This window comes from Branchiostoma lanceolatum, chromosome 16, assembly GCF_035083965.1.
Source record: "Branchiostoma lanceolatum isolate klBraLanc5 chromosome 16, klBraLanc5.hap2, whole genome shotgun sequence".
In the NCBI taxonomy this organism is placed as follows: domain Eukaryota; kingdom Metazoa; phylum Chordata; class Leptocardii; order Amphioxiformes; family Branchiostomatidae; genus Branchiostoma; species Branchiostoma lanceolatum.
In genome coordinates, this window is record NC_089737.1 from 13,431,765 (window position 1) to 13,447,882 (window position 16,118).

General features: G+C 41.6%; 1 protein-coding gene and 1 long non-coding RNA gene across 2 annotated transcripts; one reads left to right on the forward strand and one right to left on the reverse strand.

The window, feature by feature from the left end:
* Positions 1 to 592: 592 nt before the first annotated feature.
* On the forward strand, positions 593 to 3,786 carry LOC136422034 (uncharacterized). The gene is made up of 3 exons (XR_010753565.1): positions 593 to 687; positions 1,684 to 1,748; positions 3,023 to 3,786. It is a non-coding gene; the product is annotated as an uncharacterized lncRNA (long non-coding RNA).
* Positions 3,787 to 9,474: 5,688 nt separating this feature from the next.
* Positions 9,475 to 12,102, reverse strand: LOC136421302 (prostate stem cell antigen-like). The gene is made up of 3 exons (XM_066408515.1): positions 12,033 to 12,102; positions 11,508 to 11,642; positions 9,475 to 10,738 (listed from the first exon to the last, which is right to left on the reverse strand). Exons 1-3 carry the CDS (start codon positions 12,091 to 12,093, stop codon positions 10,533 to 10,535), a joined length of 402 nt encoding a protein of 133 aa, XP_066264612.1. The 5' UTR covers positions 12,094 to 12,102; the 3' UTR covers positions 9,475 to 10,532.
* Between the last annotated feature and the right edge of the window lie 4,016 nt (positions 12,103 to 16,118).

Below are 16,118 nucleotides of genomic sequence, written 5' to 3' on the forward strand. Positions count from 1 at the left end.
TGTCAGCAGGCTAAACGACAACATGGCAGTTTTGCTGACATTCGCCAAAATGGCGTTACTGATTCAACTAGACCAAGACATGCCTATCTACGAATCCTGAACAAGGCTGGAACAAGAGTTACTTAGTAACACACACAGCGCGCGCACACATACACACAGACACACACGCACTTGGACACACATACAGATCGACTCGAAGACAAGCCTGAAACAAAAGGCAACACCCCCTTACGACGTAGAGATAAAAACATTTTAAAAAAACAACGACAAAAAAACACGGCAGAAACTTGAATCATTATCTGACTATCCTTGATACCGTTTATAACTTGCATGCCGACTTTTAGAGAGTACATAAGACGTCCGTACCCGAGAAAACCCGAGTATTACCGACGCACGTTAGAAATGTTAGACTCTCGTTCCCATTGTCCGACGACACCTGATAGCCACCTTGAAGGATGGCCTTCGCACCACACCCCATGGTCTTTGGTCCCTTCTATTGTTCAAAGTGCCACTCATTATGCGGCATACCCCACGGCCATTGGTCAGACAAAAAGGCCCAGAATAGACGACGGTTGGGTGTCACGGCCACAGTGTACGGTTCCTTTACACTACCACACGGGGCTCATATTAGTCGGACGGCAGAAATCGTCGCGGAGGACTTTTGCATTTTTTTGGGAGATAAAAAAGGTAAATCGTTTGTTTAAACGGTGCATTCTCTTGGCGTAATGCGTCTTATGGTACAGATGATATTTCCAGGGACGTTTGTAAAGTAATCTTTATCAAATTTGAAACATATGGTCTTTTTGTTGTGTTGTTGCTATGGTGCTATTGGATAATAGCGGCAACGGTTTGGCGCCCAAACAACCGCCATATTAGGAAAAGAACGGCGCGACTTCTCTTTTTTGACACTGATTTTTGTTCTTCTTTTTCACATTCTAACGGAAAAGACATGATACTCTGAAAGTACTGTTATTGACTTACATTTCTGCATGATTTGTAAACTACTAATTTCTACTTTAACCTGTACCTTAAGTGCATAAATGTTTGTCTACTGAGGGACCTTACTCGGGTTATTCTTAAGGAGCGAATAGTTTGCAATTGACGGTTGTCTTTCCATCGTACACCACTTAAGATCTAGACGGATCTAATGCAGGACATTCACACGACCTTGTCTCGAGCTAATAAGGTCAGCAATGTGTTGCGAGTAGTCGGCCCAGTTGCACTTGTCTTTCTCGGCGACTACGGCACGACCATTTCACGACCAGGACATTGTTCTATCGTCGGGGGACGTAAGGCCGGCGGCCCCGTGTATTGCTAGGGTCACATTTGCAAGCCGGGGCCCGACCGGGCTGTTTGAGAAAACAAAGAATGAAAAATGCATATCAAGAATATACATAACGTATGGTATGGAGTAATGTTTTAAAAGTTTTTTTTTTTTTTTTCTCTTTTATATCATAGTTTTCGTTCACACAAGCGCTAGCTGCCCGGCCGGGCCCCGGATTGGCAATGGGACCGAAGCATATGAGGAAGCTTAAGGGCATCAAACTCCTGCACGTGAAAGATCCATGCCAGTGATAGCTTGGGAAGTCTTCACTTTAGTGCAAGTCTTATCATGATGTATACTATTATCATAGAGTATGGAACATGAAATTTATAAGCATCATTTGCACCTGTTTTTTACAGAACAACTATATCGAGAAACATGAGGACCTTCCTGGTAGCCATTCTTCTGCTTGCACTGGCATACCGTAAGTCATTTTAATTTTTTTTCTTCTTTGTGCTGAAGTGACGATAATCTTTAAGATGCGCTTATAACAAAGATTTTAAAGGCAACCTAAGCAATATTAGGGCGCTGAAAGTCATATATTCAAAATCATTTTTTTTCTGATTTCTATCCATAGTAAGTTTAGATAACACTATCCCATCGCATATCGACCATCATGGAGCAAAAATGTGATGTCGTTGTGCGGTGGGAACTCATTGAAAATCTGAGCACTTGGAGGCCAGCCATCATTTCAAATCTTCCGAACATGCACGATTCTGACCGATAAGTCCCGAACGCTTCCGAAGAATTAATCACGTGGTCATGGCTCAATGTGCTTGGGCATTGTGACGTCACACGGCCGGAAGTTACTGAAGATTGTCGACAGAAAACGGTTACGGCTGGATTCTGGGCTGATTTTTGGGGGGACCCAATAAATAAAATACTCCTTTTGTGGCTTGCTTCTGTACTATTTTTAAATGACCAAAGTATGAAATAACGATGCAGATGTGCTAATATAGGGAAGTAAATGTAAATTTCAACCTCACCAAACAGAATTGCTTTCCCTAGAATATTTCACGTTTTACCCCCTGAAATCGCTTAGGGCACCTTTAAACCTTTTGTCTAGCAAGTTATAAGTGAAAAATATAGAGATAGTTAACAGATTGTGTTTTCTCCTTGTAATTGTAAATGGCAAAATTATGAATTCTCTTTCTTTCTTTTTTTCCTTTTTTCTTTTCTTTCTTTCCTTCCTTCTTTTTCTTTCTTTTCCTTTTTCTTTCTTTCTCTCCCTTTTTCTCTCCTTTCCTTTCCTTTTTCTTTGCTTTCTTTTCCTTTTTTTTCTTTCCCAATTTAATTATTTCTTCTTTCATACTTCTTCTATTTTTTCTGATTTTTGACGCCGGTTAATCTTGCGACATACATTAAGTATTTTTCTAACTTTGCGAACTGGGTTCATACGCTCTAAATTCCTGCGCATACGTTCGATCCTCAGTGGTCGACTCGAGCTCGGACATGTTGTAAGGGATTGCATTCGTCATTTCGGATGGTGACGTAAAGCCGGCGGCCCCATGTATGAGGGAGCTTCGGGCGTAAGCCTCAAGCGTCAAACCTCTGCACGTAAAAGAACCCAACACACTTTCGAGAAGAGTAGGGTCGACCCGGTGTGCTTGGCCAAAAACACGAGCCACTTGGAAAAGCATCATGCTTCACCTCAATTGAGGATGCCTGCTTTACCTTTTTTTTAATGTATGTATACAGAAACCGCTGCCCAGACAACAGCAGCGGCTACAACCGCCGCCCCCGCTGGAACTGGCGCAACCACGGCAGCAGCGACCACCGCAGCGGCAACCACAGCCGGCTCCGGGGCCAACATCGTCTCCCTCGCCGTCGAGATGCTGCTCATGCCCCTCCTGATGGCAGTACTGGTGTTCTTCCGCTAGATGGCGTGGTAACGGCTACCGGCTGCAAGCGCTGGAGGCTACCCGCTTCAAACGGATGGCGTGATTTGTTTTCTATTTTGCATATGAGATGTGCAGAGTGATTGCAATGTTTGTTAAACGTTTCGGAATGATTTAAGTGTGGGTACAGTACAGAGTGTTCCCATTTTAGGAATGTTCTGAGTATACAATATACCAATGACTCCAAGTTTTAGCAAAATGTACTGGGAACGAGAATGCTTTAGTGTATTTCCCGCGCTTTTCACGACCGTTATGTAAAACCATTACGTTCTATTTTTTTCAAATCTTGCCCCCGAGATGCCGGATTTTGTTCTTTATTTATTCGGCTATGACAGGGCTCTTACAAAAGACTTCAAACCATGACCGACTTTTCAAACTTGTACATTTTATTTATCTTTTCTGTCTATACAATATGGCTGAGGATACCTGTTTTTTACATTTTTGACTGTTAGCTGCACTAGGCGAGAGCTTGGATGACGTATGTATATCAGCTGTTACCCCTTAATCTAATACGAGACGTTCCTAATCCGGATTTAGTGCATTGAATAAAAATGGTATTTCTGATGTCATTTGTCGCTGTACTTATGTTGTGTTATAAGATTGTTTGAAGTCTTTATATCGGCATTAAGGGTCAAAGTTCTCGACACGGTACAGTCAAAGCTGCCCGTGTTTTTATATTTACGGACGTACCGTATCATACCATAGACGATCTAGCATTAAGGTATTTAGCGGTAAAATACTGTAAATGCAGAAATGTGACTGCCCTGGCCCAGAGCTGTATGGTGTCAAGTGTCAAGGGTATGCAATAAATAGATAAATGGATAGAAACACAAACAAATACAAACAAAGAAAACAGTTTTCTTTTCTTTTTATGTCCAATCTACACATATCATTTTTTCCACCTTACACGTTCACGGTAGACTTCTTTGTAATTTGTTTCGAAGCCAACATTCTTCATTACTTACCAAAACACATTAAACAAGTCTTAAAAGAATGAATGCTTTGATATGAAGGACTCAAAATAAGATGCAATCGGATTGAAAGTGTTGTTAACGCGATTAGAACTACATCTTTGTCTTTTGTTTCAAAGATGACGGTCTACATAACGTTCCAAACAAGTCTTTTAGTGATTGAATGCTTCGAGACGTAAGCGGCTAGTGTTGTTTACAACAATCAATCAGTAAGCCGATTCTTTGTTGTAAACAAAGCTGTGACACGCCTTGCCGTCTGACCTGACATCTACATAACAGACTCCTATTCTTTGCTGCAGAACCTGAGACGACCTGACTTGAGTGGTACTCAACTGAGGCACGTCGAAGTAGGAAGTCTAGCTGTTCAATGCAATATTCTTTTTCAGTATTGATATGTAGACACCGCTTTGCATGTACTAAGTTTTAACCAAGACAATGATTTAAGTAATGATAGATTTGGACAGTATTGCTATGTATCGCGACAATAAGCTGATACAGGTGTTTTTGATGCACCTAAAACCTTGGTTGGTCACTCACACCGGAAGGATCGCAACTTTTTTTCGATAAGTGTGATGGCCCGGGTTCTTTAATGTGATCTATGTGTGGATCTAGCCGAAGCTAGATACTCATTTACACCTGACTGGAATGAGAAATTCGTGTAAAGTGGATTTCACAAGGGCACAATGTCAACGGGGCATGTCAGGGGATTCGAGCCCGGGACCTCTGGGTTCTGGATCTAACACCCTACCATTACACCACGCCGACGCTACCAATATAAGGTCCCCGTTTTGCAAGACGACAGCCCGGTATTGTAAATGCAGTGTTCTTGGTGGTTTTAAGTTCGCGTTTGAAACAATAGTAGCGCTACAGTCATAATTGGGCAAAAAGTTTCACGGTGGTTATATAAGTTCCAGCGGAAGATTTCACCGCGAAAACCGCGAACATAAAACCACCGCGAACATTTCTGCATTTACAGTATTCTGAGACTCCTGGTACACACTGCAATATGGATTTCGCACCACGCCCCCTGGTATTGGTTCATCTCTATTCTTCCATATGTCAATCAATCAACGTACCCGATGTCCATTGCTTAGACAAAAGGATGGCCCAGAAAGAAGACGGTTATAAGGTGTGACAGTGTGCGGTTTCTTCACATCACAGCCAAGGACTCTTCTCGGCCGGACGCTACAGCGATTTTCGGACGACTTTTACAGTCATCTTGGAGTATAGAAAAGGTAATTCTTTCTTCACCCACGGATATTCTTTTTAATTTTAATGCATCTTATTGTAGGTCAATCTTAAAGTTTGCAAAGGTGTCTTTACGGATTTTTCAACATATCTCTTTTTTGTCTCGTCGTTGCGATAAGGGTACTGGGTAATACATTAACGATTTGGCGCCCAAACAAATCGCCAATACAGTATGGCTCTTATGCTTTAGCTACTGGTATTTGTGATTCTTTATGAGATTGTTAAGGTTAATGCATGATACTGTGAAAATAATTTCATTGACATGGATCTCTGTTTTGTAACTACTGAGGAAACTTACTGAGATGGTTCAGCTGTCCTCAGACGTTTGGCCGTTGCCTTTTTTTTGGTATTCCGTTCGTAAACCACCTAAAGATCTAAATATAAACATCTCATTCCATTATCTAATGTATCGAGTAATGATGTTAGATTAGTACACTAGTATAAATAGTCCGTAGTTGTTAATTTTCCATGTTATTTACCATACATTGTACCTGATGCAATTGTTGTGCAATAAACTTGACTTGTCCTGAGTTGACATAAAGCCCCTGTTACTCGATCAGAACTTTCCCACTGCCTTCCCCCAACTTGTAAGGTTGGCGATGAGATGGGAGTAGTCGGCCCAGTTAAGGGCCGCAACTGTTTTCCGCGACGACCGAACAAGCCCTGAAAGTAGTCGCCTCGGTTAAAAGGGGGTAAGGTGGGATTCGTCTAAGGGCCTCGAGAAAATCATGTCTACATACGTTGGGGGTTTGAGTTTATCTAGATCCCTAAACAGCTTTGAAAAAAGTTTGAGTCCCAACCACGCCCTGAATACTGACAAATTCCTCCTAACCAAATTCCACTCGCTTGACGACGACTCCTGCCACAGACGCACCAAGCATGCTAACGCAGGGCATCTCGCTTCATCGCTGTTAAGGATCGCCGTTACACTTGTGCGCTTGACTCCCAACGTAATCTAGGTCATCTCCGAACTCCTTGTTTTCTCCCTATCTGTCTTATTTCTTAGCGATAACCTCCTGTCAAATAACTAAAAATAAAAGTAAACAGCATCTTAGTATCATGTGACAGTGCATAGAAAGTTTTGTGGTAAATTTGGAATGATTTTGTGTTTATTTCTTAATAACAACAATTCTCGCGGGTAACTATGCTAGGAGGAAATACTCTGCGATGACACGGGAATCTTTTTCCCTGAAAATCTACACAAACTAAACACTGTACTCCCTACAACTGACGAATAATGCTCACTAGTAAGCGGCGCTTCCGTTTTGTTGTTCTTGTTCATTATATTAACGATGGGGAGATTTTGCGTTAATTTCTTAATAAATACAGCAACGAATTCTCGCCCTCTGTTCAATCCAGGCGTGACCTGAAACGTGAGAACATGTCGGCCCATTTGTTTGGGCTGGTCGCCCTGGCCAGTCTGGTCACCGTCTCCTACGGTAAGGTATTCTAAAAAATGTCATGCTTGTCCATTCTGCACATTTCTACCAAAGCAAAAGACAAGAGACACACACAAACACACACGCACAACGAACACAGGCAGAGACAGACACACACATAAACGCAAACACAAACACACACACACACACACACACACACGCACGAACATCCACACACACACACAAAACACAGACACATACACGTACAACAAACACACACAGACAAATCCACACACACGCGCACAACAAGCACACATCCATCAATACATCCACACACACGCAGTGACACATACACAACACACACATGTACATGTACACACACACGCGCGCGCGCGCACGCGCACACCTACATAAAAGCACACGCACATACACACACACATACATACACACACGAACAAGATAGAGAAAACTTAGAATAAATAACCTTTCCTATGAATGCAGGTTTGGACTGTATCCAGTGCATCTCCACCTCTGCCAACGACAACTGTCAGTCCCTCGGCACCACCATTAACGCCACAACCTGCGCGGTCGGCACCTTTTGTAGTGTGATCAGCATAACAAACGGTACGTTTTCTTCCTAACGTTTATGTTACTTGTGGGAACGACAAATATGATATAAAAGACAGCAAAAGACATAATGCATAAAAAAATTACTCGCAACCACATATAGTTCATTTTCTTGATATGCCTTTTTTCGTTTTCGCAAACAGCCCGGCCGGGGCCCGGATTGGAAATGGGACCGTAGCATAAGACCGGTAGTCTCTACCAGACTAACTACGCCGGCTACAGAGAAAATATTTGCCAAGGTTTCACTTGCAGGCTCCGTTAGGATTGCAGATTGGACCCTCTCTGCGTAGCCGACTCCCTTAGCATATTATTCACTCTAGTTGGCCAATGTCTGCTATTTTCCCAGCCATCCGCGGGGCCTGGCAATGCTAGGGTCACATTTCTTATCCGGGGCCCGGCCGGGCAGTCTTTGGGAACGAAAAGTATGATATAAAAGACAACAAAAACACAAAACGTACCTAAAATGATTTAAGAGCATAGCTTGTGCAAATTGATGGACATACACTTTGATTTTTCGTTTCCGCAAACAGCCCGGCCGAGCCCCGGTTTGGAAATGTGACCCTAGCATAAAGGCTATAGGACCGGACTGAGAGATTCTTTAACACAGGCTATGTTTTGCCCAACAGGTGGTTCTTTTACGTCCTTCACCCGCAGTTGCTTAGCGACGGACGTCACGGCAGGTTGTATCAATGCGCTCACCATTCGAACCTGCTCTTCTTTCTGCCAAACCGACGGCTGCAACACTGGCGACGGCGGCAGCAGCGGCGGTGGAGGCGCTGGGATGGTCCGCGCAAGCGCACTGTTCCTGGTGGTGTCCGCCATCTTGGCTGCAGTCCTACATTAGAGAGACTGCATCGGAAACTACCATGAAGTCAAGTCAAATATAGACGATGTAAATCTTAAAGGGAGGGTCATATGATCATACACGTAGGGCTAGACAATGTCTTTTTTCAGTTCCAGGCTCTACCTTCACCAATCAATGATGTTTGTTGAAGGTATGTAGAGCCTGGAACTGAAACACGATGACATTCGGGCTACGGAAACTACCGTTAAGTCAAGTCAAGTCTTCTCGATGTAAATTTTAAAGGGAGGGTGATATAACCATACACGTAGGGCTAGACAATGTTTAACACCACTGAGCTCATGAGACATTCGGTATATTCGACCATTAAGCCACTATCCAACATGTATCCCGATTGGAATATGGCGGCCCCACTGTGGCTGCTATAAGTGAAGAGGTGACGGAAATGTGTTTGATAAAAGTCTACGCGTACTAGTATGTCACCAATACCTTATAGTTTGCATGGAAAGCAGCACTTTGACAAAGGGCTAGTTTCCAGACGACTTTTTAAAGTGTAATTGTTTAAAATTTTAGATAATCTTTTGGGATCCGGGAGGGGCATCCATGGTTGGCTGCATTCGTCTTCTTGAAGGGGCGTAAACTGGGGGTCCCACGATCGAGGAGGTGCACGTCAAAAAGACACTGCAACAGCCTCATTACTCAGACTGGTACCTACTGACTGTAATTCAGATACAATAACAGCCTCTTTTGCTGCTTACGTTTGCTGCATTCAAATGAATGAAAGTTTCAAACTTTCAAACAAAATCAGAACGAAGCGATTTTGAGACTATTATTAGATGTATTTGAAATTTGGTATTTGCAATTTGAATAAAAAACTTTTGGTCATTGATCCTTGCTGTGAATGATATTGTAATCCAAAAATGGAGAATCGTGAATAAAATCATGGCTTCGACGTTGTGTCTTTCTTTTAGTGTGTGTTCACTTGAACTACTGATAGATAGCGTTCAGGGAAGTTTAGTTATTATACGTTTTCATTCTCTATAAATAAGCCTTTTGTATTGCATATCAACAAGTGTTTAGACGTGCCCGCTAGTATCTTCAAGTAGTACTCTTTTTATCTAACACATACGGTAAACGTAGCTTATTGCTCAAGAAATCACATATGAAGTTTATTTTGACTATCATTCCAGTTGCATTCTTGGACATATAAAATATCTCACATCAATTCATGATCAACCGTTTATTATTATAGATAGCATAACAAAACCGAGAATCAGCGCACGTCGTCTAGAAGTTGAAAAGGGTTGACGCCACAACACATCAGCCACTCACATGTAATGAAAATATCAAAGATGAATTTCATTTTGTAATGACATGTCCTAGATACTTATAGTAAAAAGAGATATGCGCTGGCTGTTACAGACTATCACCACTAAGACAAACTTCATCCTATCTAGTATTGAGAACGACATTTTCCATGCATTGTTGTCATTTTTAACTCCTATATCCGCCTACATAAGTCAATGTCATTATAATTCATTCCAAAAACGAGAAATATGATTCATATCTGACTATATTGTAACTCATATACTGTTATTGATAACGTTTTTTAGTTGTAGAATAGATTAGCCTTAACTGGAAATATTGTTGATTTACTGCCATACATTTTACCATGTACGATTGTCGAGTAATATGAAATAAAATGAACCGTTTTATTCTCAACTAAGAAAAGCCAAATGTACCTCAACTTTACTTAATCAATCCCAGCAATCATGCGAGAGAGTTAGCGGTGTTAAGTGTATGTAGGACAGGGCAATAGGTATTCAGCACACCATTTTGAGATCGCCAATAAAAACACAAACTTATAATACATATTACCGTTTTCTGGTTGAAGTTAGTTTGCCCCGTACAAGCTAAAGATTGTGCCTGGTCAGGTGACAAGGCCATTTACGTCGTGGTACTGTTAGAAAGACACTTACCTCATTAGAAATGCACACTTTTAGATAATTGTACATGTAAGAGAGTTATACGTTATCAACTGTTGAATTAAGCTATTAATTAGTTGGTGACGCTCTTCTATTCGGCGCTATTAATGAACAACGTCATAGTAGCGTCATCTGGCGATTCAGGGACGAACTGCAGCTAACGCCACTACTTGCAGTCACAAGCAGAAGTGTAGCGTTTGCTTGGATTTTGCAAGGAGTATGCGGCGTTAGTTGGTGACGCTCTATGCTACTACTTAGCGTTATATCAAGCAACGTTAATGTAGTGTCATCTAGCGATTTAGGAATAAACTGCAGCTAACGCCGCCACCGTTGCAGACACAAGCAGAAGTGTGGCGCATGCGCGGATGGTGTGGGCTGCGTTGTCGGTGTTGCAGCCGTCCGTGGTGCAGAACGTCCGGCAGGTCGTTACCACGGCAACGCTGACGCAACCGTTTCCCGCGCTGACCGCCATGCACCCCCGGGAGAACCCGGTTAGTACCCCCGCTGTGATTGGACAGGAGAGAACCCGGTCATTATTCTGATTGGACAAGAAAACCATTTTAGTATCTAAGATATGATTGGACAAGAAAAGGATGGATGTAACTGTAGATTGTTATCTATACAGCAGTGTTGAAATTATTATTTTCAATCACTTAAAACCTTTAGTAATGAAAACATTCATTTTTTATGCGTTTAGACCAATCCATTTTATTCAAGGCAATAAAATTGCATTCAATAGACGGAAGAAAATGTTCCTATGTATTCGAGTAGTTTAAGAATCCAATGTTTAAGTTCTGCTAATAAAGATGCAGCCGGAAAAAAGATGACGCCTGCATGACGTCAAATCTAACATGGCGGCGCCCATGGTCTCCGACGAAAACAATGTATATTTTGCTATCGCAAACCTGTATCTATTGCCAAACCTTTGATTACATCATTATTGTCTTAACTTATTTTCTTATGCAACCAACAAAACAAAGACATAAAACTATCCAACAGATATCAAATAACGTTAAGTTATCATTTTATTTGATATAACATCATTGATAACATTAAATCAAAGGCCGTGTGGCGTAATGGCAGGGTGTTCGAATCCCCTGACTCCACCGATGTTGTGCCCTTGGGAAATGCACTTAACACGACTTTCCCCACTCCACCCAGGTGTAACATGGGATATATTGTTCTCCGTACGTGGCACTGTCAAAATAAGTTCGCCCTCGTATGTCCAAAAGGGAAGCAAAAAAAAAAAAAGTCAACAAGTTGACCCCATTACCAGTTTCCACCCGAGCGGTGAAGCAGAAGTTGTTTAGATTGGCCGAGCAGTTCGTGGCGGTTGATGACGTATTCATCGCCTGGCACTCTGATAGGTTGTCAGGGATCGGCGCCACGCACTGGTTACAACTCAAACCTGGAGTGGGGGAGGTAAACATTCAAATAAATATTGCATCAAATAATCATCATGATGTAGCCAAACGGCGTTGAACTTTTACCATAACCACCTGGCTGTCATTATGACTCGAAATTAACTACATACATATAACGTTAACATGGCGATCAAGTTTATAGTTTTAAAGTTTTACATTCACCTATGACTAAACAAGTGCTTTTTGTTGCGAAATTCAGAAAGATCTATATGATATTTAGAACTGGCCTCGCATTAATAAATGTTATTATCATGAATCTAGATCTGTCATTTCCTTACATATCTTCGTCAAGCAATTATCGTAAATCTATGTTCAGGCAATTATCGTAATTTATATACAGGAGGGAAAAATGTAGACCTAGTACCTGTACTTACAATGTACACCCGCTACTACACATGCCAAAAGGAACAGCAAGAAGCAAAGATCTCTCGCCATATTCTCTTGAAGCTGCTAAATAAATCAAAGAATAATATTAAACACAAACACAAATAGCAAACTCATTGTACATTCTTTTTTTTTCTTCAAAATTCAAATCAAGCAACGCCCCAGAAAACTTTACAGCAGCAGCTGGGAAAAACATGATTATTCATATATAGTCACTAAGCCATGTATGCAAAATACACGTACCAAAATGTCACAAGATTTCGCTGGTTTGCTTATATAACCAAACTATATGTCTGCCCAATCCTAATCCTAATCCTAACATGAAGCAACAAACACACACAAGCGCTAATCTTTTGACGTTTAATGGACCACAGGATCTAGGAAGAGTAGCTGTTAAGCTAATTGTGGATCCTAACAAACTCAAACTCAAACACGGTCTCCGCTCCCTTATCATCCAAATCCCATGAAGTCCACTTTTGGGGGGAAATACCGTACAAATCTGTACAAATCCTGGTCTCGACCTGGCCATTGACACCAATTCATGACAAGGATTTCAAACTCAACCCATTTATGCCTTTGAATTAGGGTTATTTTGGTTTTAAGTGGGACACACACACTATCCCCACCACTAACCGTTACTATTTAAAAGCTAGGTCAAGTATTGCGTTGGCATTAAAAAAAGAGGTTTTGTTGTTCGGGACTTGTTTCATAATCCCTTACAAGACGTTACAAGGCTTAAGAATTTTAAGTCCTAACCTACACCACAATTTTAACACTGAAGAAGGTAATACAAAAAGCCCAACCCTGTTTGCTACTCTGACCATTCAACACAATTTACACGGAAAATTTGAAACAAAGCAAAATACATTACAAAATGCAGACAATAAAACATGTTACAGCAATTTACCCCTCTTAAGTAAATCATGCAGACCCAAATAGCGAACTTTCACTAGATCTAAGCAAATGTTAGATACGTTTAACTCTAAAGCTTACCTGTCAAAAATTGTGATGTGAAGACGAAAAATTCTGTAATGTTGCTGCACCTACAAACGACGGGAACTGATTAACTAAAAATGACAACTTCCTGTCACTGTTTTTCTACATCCGCAATATTTTGTTGATGGTTGCTAGGCAACGACACTTGAAAAACCCACTCCAAGAAAACACCAAAAGGAAGCAAGTCAGGCATGACAGTAAAAGGGGTTTGTTATGACGTTTGTTGTAACTCGGACTGTGATTGGTCAGTAGGACGTCCACTTAAGAAAAAAGGAAACACTTCAAAACCATTAGTCGGTGACTATATATTTTGCCACCTAATTAGGACAATATATCAAAGAATGTTTAGATACGTTGGACTCAACATGTTGATTTACATTTATGAGTAGGTTAATTCATTTGTATCCACTTGACTGTTTGTATGTATAGATGTCGTAGACCTTACGAAAGTCGCTGTACTTTTGTTGTGTCGACGAAGATTTCCTGTATGATGTCATACCATTCAATGTCTTAGGTCTTGGATTTGCCTGGCCGTTATTTTTTCTTGATTTGTATAAATAGATAAAAGTACCATCTAGTGTATGAATCCGCTAAAAGATGTTCGTATTTTGACACCAGGGGTTGAGGAAAGTCTCTATCTCAGTATCTGGCATTTTTTTCTATTTATGATGCCTTAAAATTCGTTAAAAATTCTCTAAGTTGATCGTTTTTCCCTCACCATCCCCTCCTCCAACGAGGGACAGGAGGATAACCTGGACCACACATCTATTTAGACATCACGATTTCATCCCATTGCACTTTTTTTCCTATTAATTGATTTTAATGCTCGAGGCACGCAGTCAGAGCTGCCTAATTACATGTAGTTTGAATTTGGCTATTTCAAAGGTCTAGTCCTTTGAAACTCATCATGCCCCGATGTTTGTGCCCTTGAGAAAGGCACGACTTCCCTGGCGGTGGAGTGACGCCAACCGAGACTCTTCGGCTAATCTGTCAAAAAGTGTGCCAAAAACACAGTACAGATTTTGTTGCCATTGTGCCAATATCTAGCTCATTTGCCACTAAGAACCTTTAATATTCTGCTGACAAAGACATGATTTTTTTCATTTCTGCAACATTTGCTGGGTTGTATAAAATGTGTGAAACGATTACTCCCCTACCAGTGACGTAAAAGTCGAAATCACTATGACAAAACGCTGATGCTTTATATAATACACACTGGGACTCGAACCCCCGACATCCGGATTCAGCATGCCAAACAACGATCACGCTATCTACAAGAGCCCGAACACGGAAATACCAATTTTACGTGTTCGTTCTAAAATGCTACGTGTACTAAAAAGTGCTGGATGGCGTCAGTGGGTGTGGGGTAGCTACGAGTTCGAACCCTAAGCGGGCTCGAACCCGCGACCATTCAATCCAATTTGAATAGGTTGCAAGTTGCGAAGTACCCACTCGACAAAGCCAGCACCCATGTACAGGTCTGATCTGTTGTTATATACCTGCGGTATGCGGGTCACAGGTCACCGTACACGTCATGACATGTCGCCATGGAGAAGAATGTCCCCTAGCGGAAGTGAACACAAGTGCAACCACCTGTGCAAGCTTAAGGTTTATTCGCATTTTTACATAGGATATTCGAAATTATGTATACAAGGCATAATTTCCAATTTGCTGTATATGCTAAAAAGTGCTGGATCGCGTCAGTGGGCATGGAGTAGTTACGAGTTCGAACCCCATCGGGACTCGAACCCGCGACCATTCAAATCCCATTTGTAGTAGGTTGCACGTTGCGAAGTACCCACTTGACAAAGCCAGCACCCAAGTACACGTCTCATCTGTTGTTATATACCTGCGGTATGCGGGTCATAGGTCAGCGTGTGCGTCATGAAATGTCGCCATTGGAGATGAAACGCCTCCTGGCGGAAGCGAAGAAAAATGCAACCACCTGTGCAAAATGAGATTTTATTCGAGCTTTTTGTTAAAAATTCGAAATTATGTGTACAAGGCATGAATCCCAATCTGATAGATAAGGTAAAAATGCTGGGTGGCGTTAGTGGGCAGTCGAACCGCAGAGCTCTATGCGCATCGGTTCTGCGCAGCCTTCTCTAAGACGGCTTTTTCCGGGTCACGGCCGGACCCGGGTTGGACCCTGTTGCATGGGTGTGAACAACTACCAGTGGTGCAACAAAAAGACCTTAGACCTATATAATGTTTACACTTTTTCACATCTACAGGACTTGCCTGGTATAACCATGTAGATATTTCGTGCATTGTAAAAAGACATCGAACGCTGTGGCCTTCGAAACATTAAGAATATTTGGTCAGTTTATTAGTGTTTGTCTTATTTACAGTTCACCTGGAACCAACTAGATATTTACATCGCGTGATAGCCCATTTCCTCATCTTTAAATTGATACCAAAGTTCCTAGGATAATTTAATGGGAACCGGTTTTAACCCCGAAAAAACTGCGACAATGTCTACCTTGCGGTGGTAAAATTTCTGCCTAGTTCTAGCTACCGATGCGTGCACTCCTGCGCTTTGGATACATTTCGATACATTTCGCGTGGCATAACAAAGCCCATTTTTTTGTATTAGAAGCTGTATGAACGCGGCTACCACATGCAATATGATAATTGACATGATAACAGTCAAGTACAGACAGACAGAGGTTTTAGTACAAGGTACCTGATATTTACAAAATAGTCAAATTTGAAGTCAATCACTTCGAACTCCTGCGTTCGAACGACCGAACCCAGCCAGCACGTTCCATTTTCCTGCCGCGGGGGTCAGGCGAGGTCAGGTGCAGTGTTGCAACTTTCAGCCGGTGTTGGGAACGTTGATGAAACTTACGGCTCAAGTTTTGCCGTCTAAAATTAATATTCTGAAACATTTCCAAATAAGACTAATATCATCTTGAAGCCAGGAAAAGTGAGATTCATATGCAAGTTGACCAATGCCATTAGATAAGCTTTGAGTTCTGTAAAGCATGGTAAAAGGACATTGTGTTTGTCTTCTTCTTCAGAATAAGACGCCCTGCAAATTGACCTCTTGTTAGTTTTTTTGGGGGCAAAACCGGTTC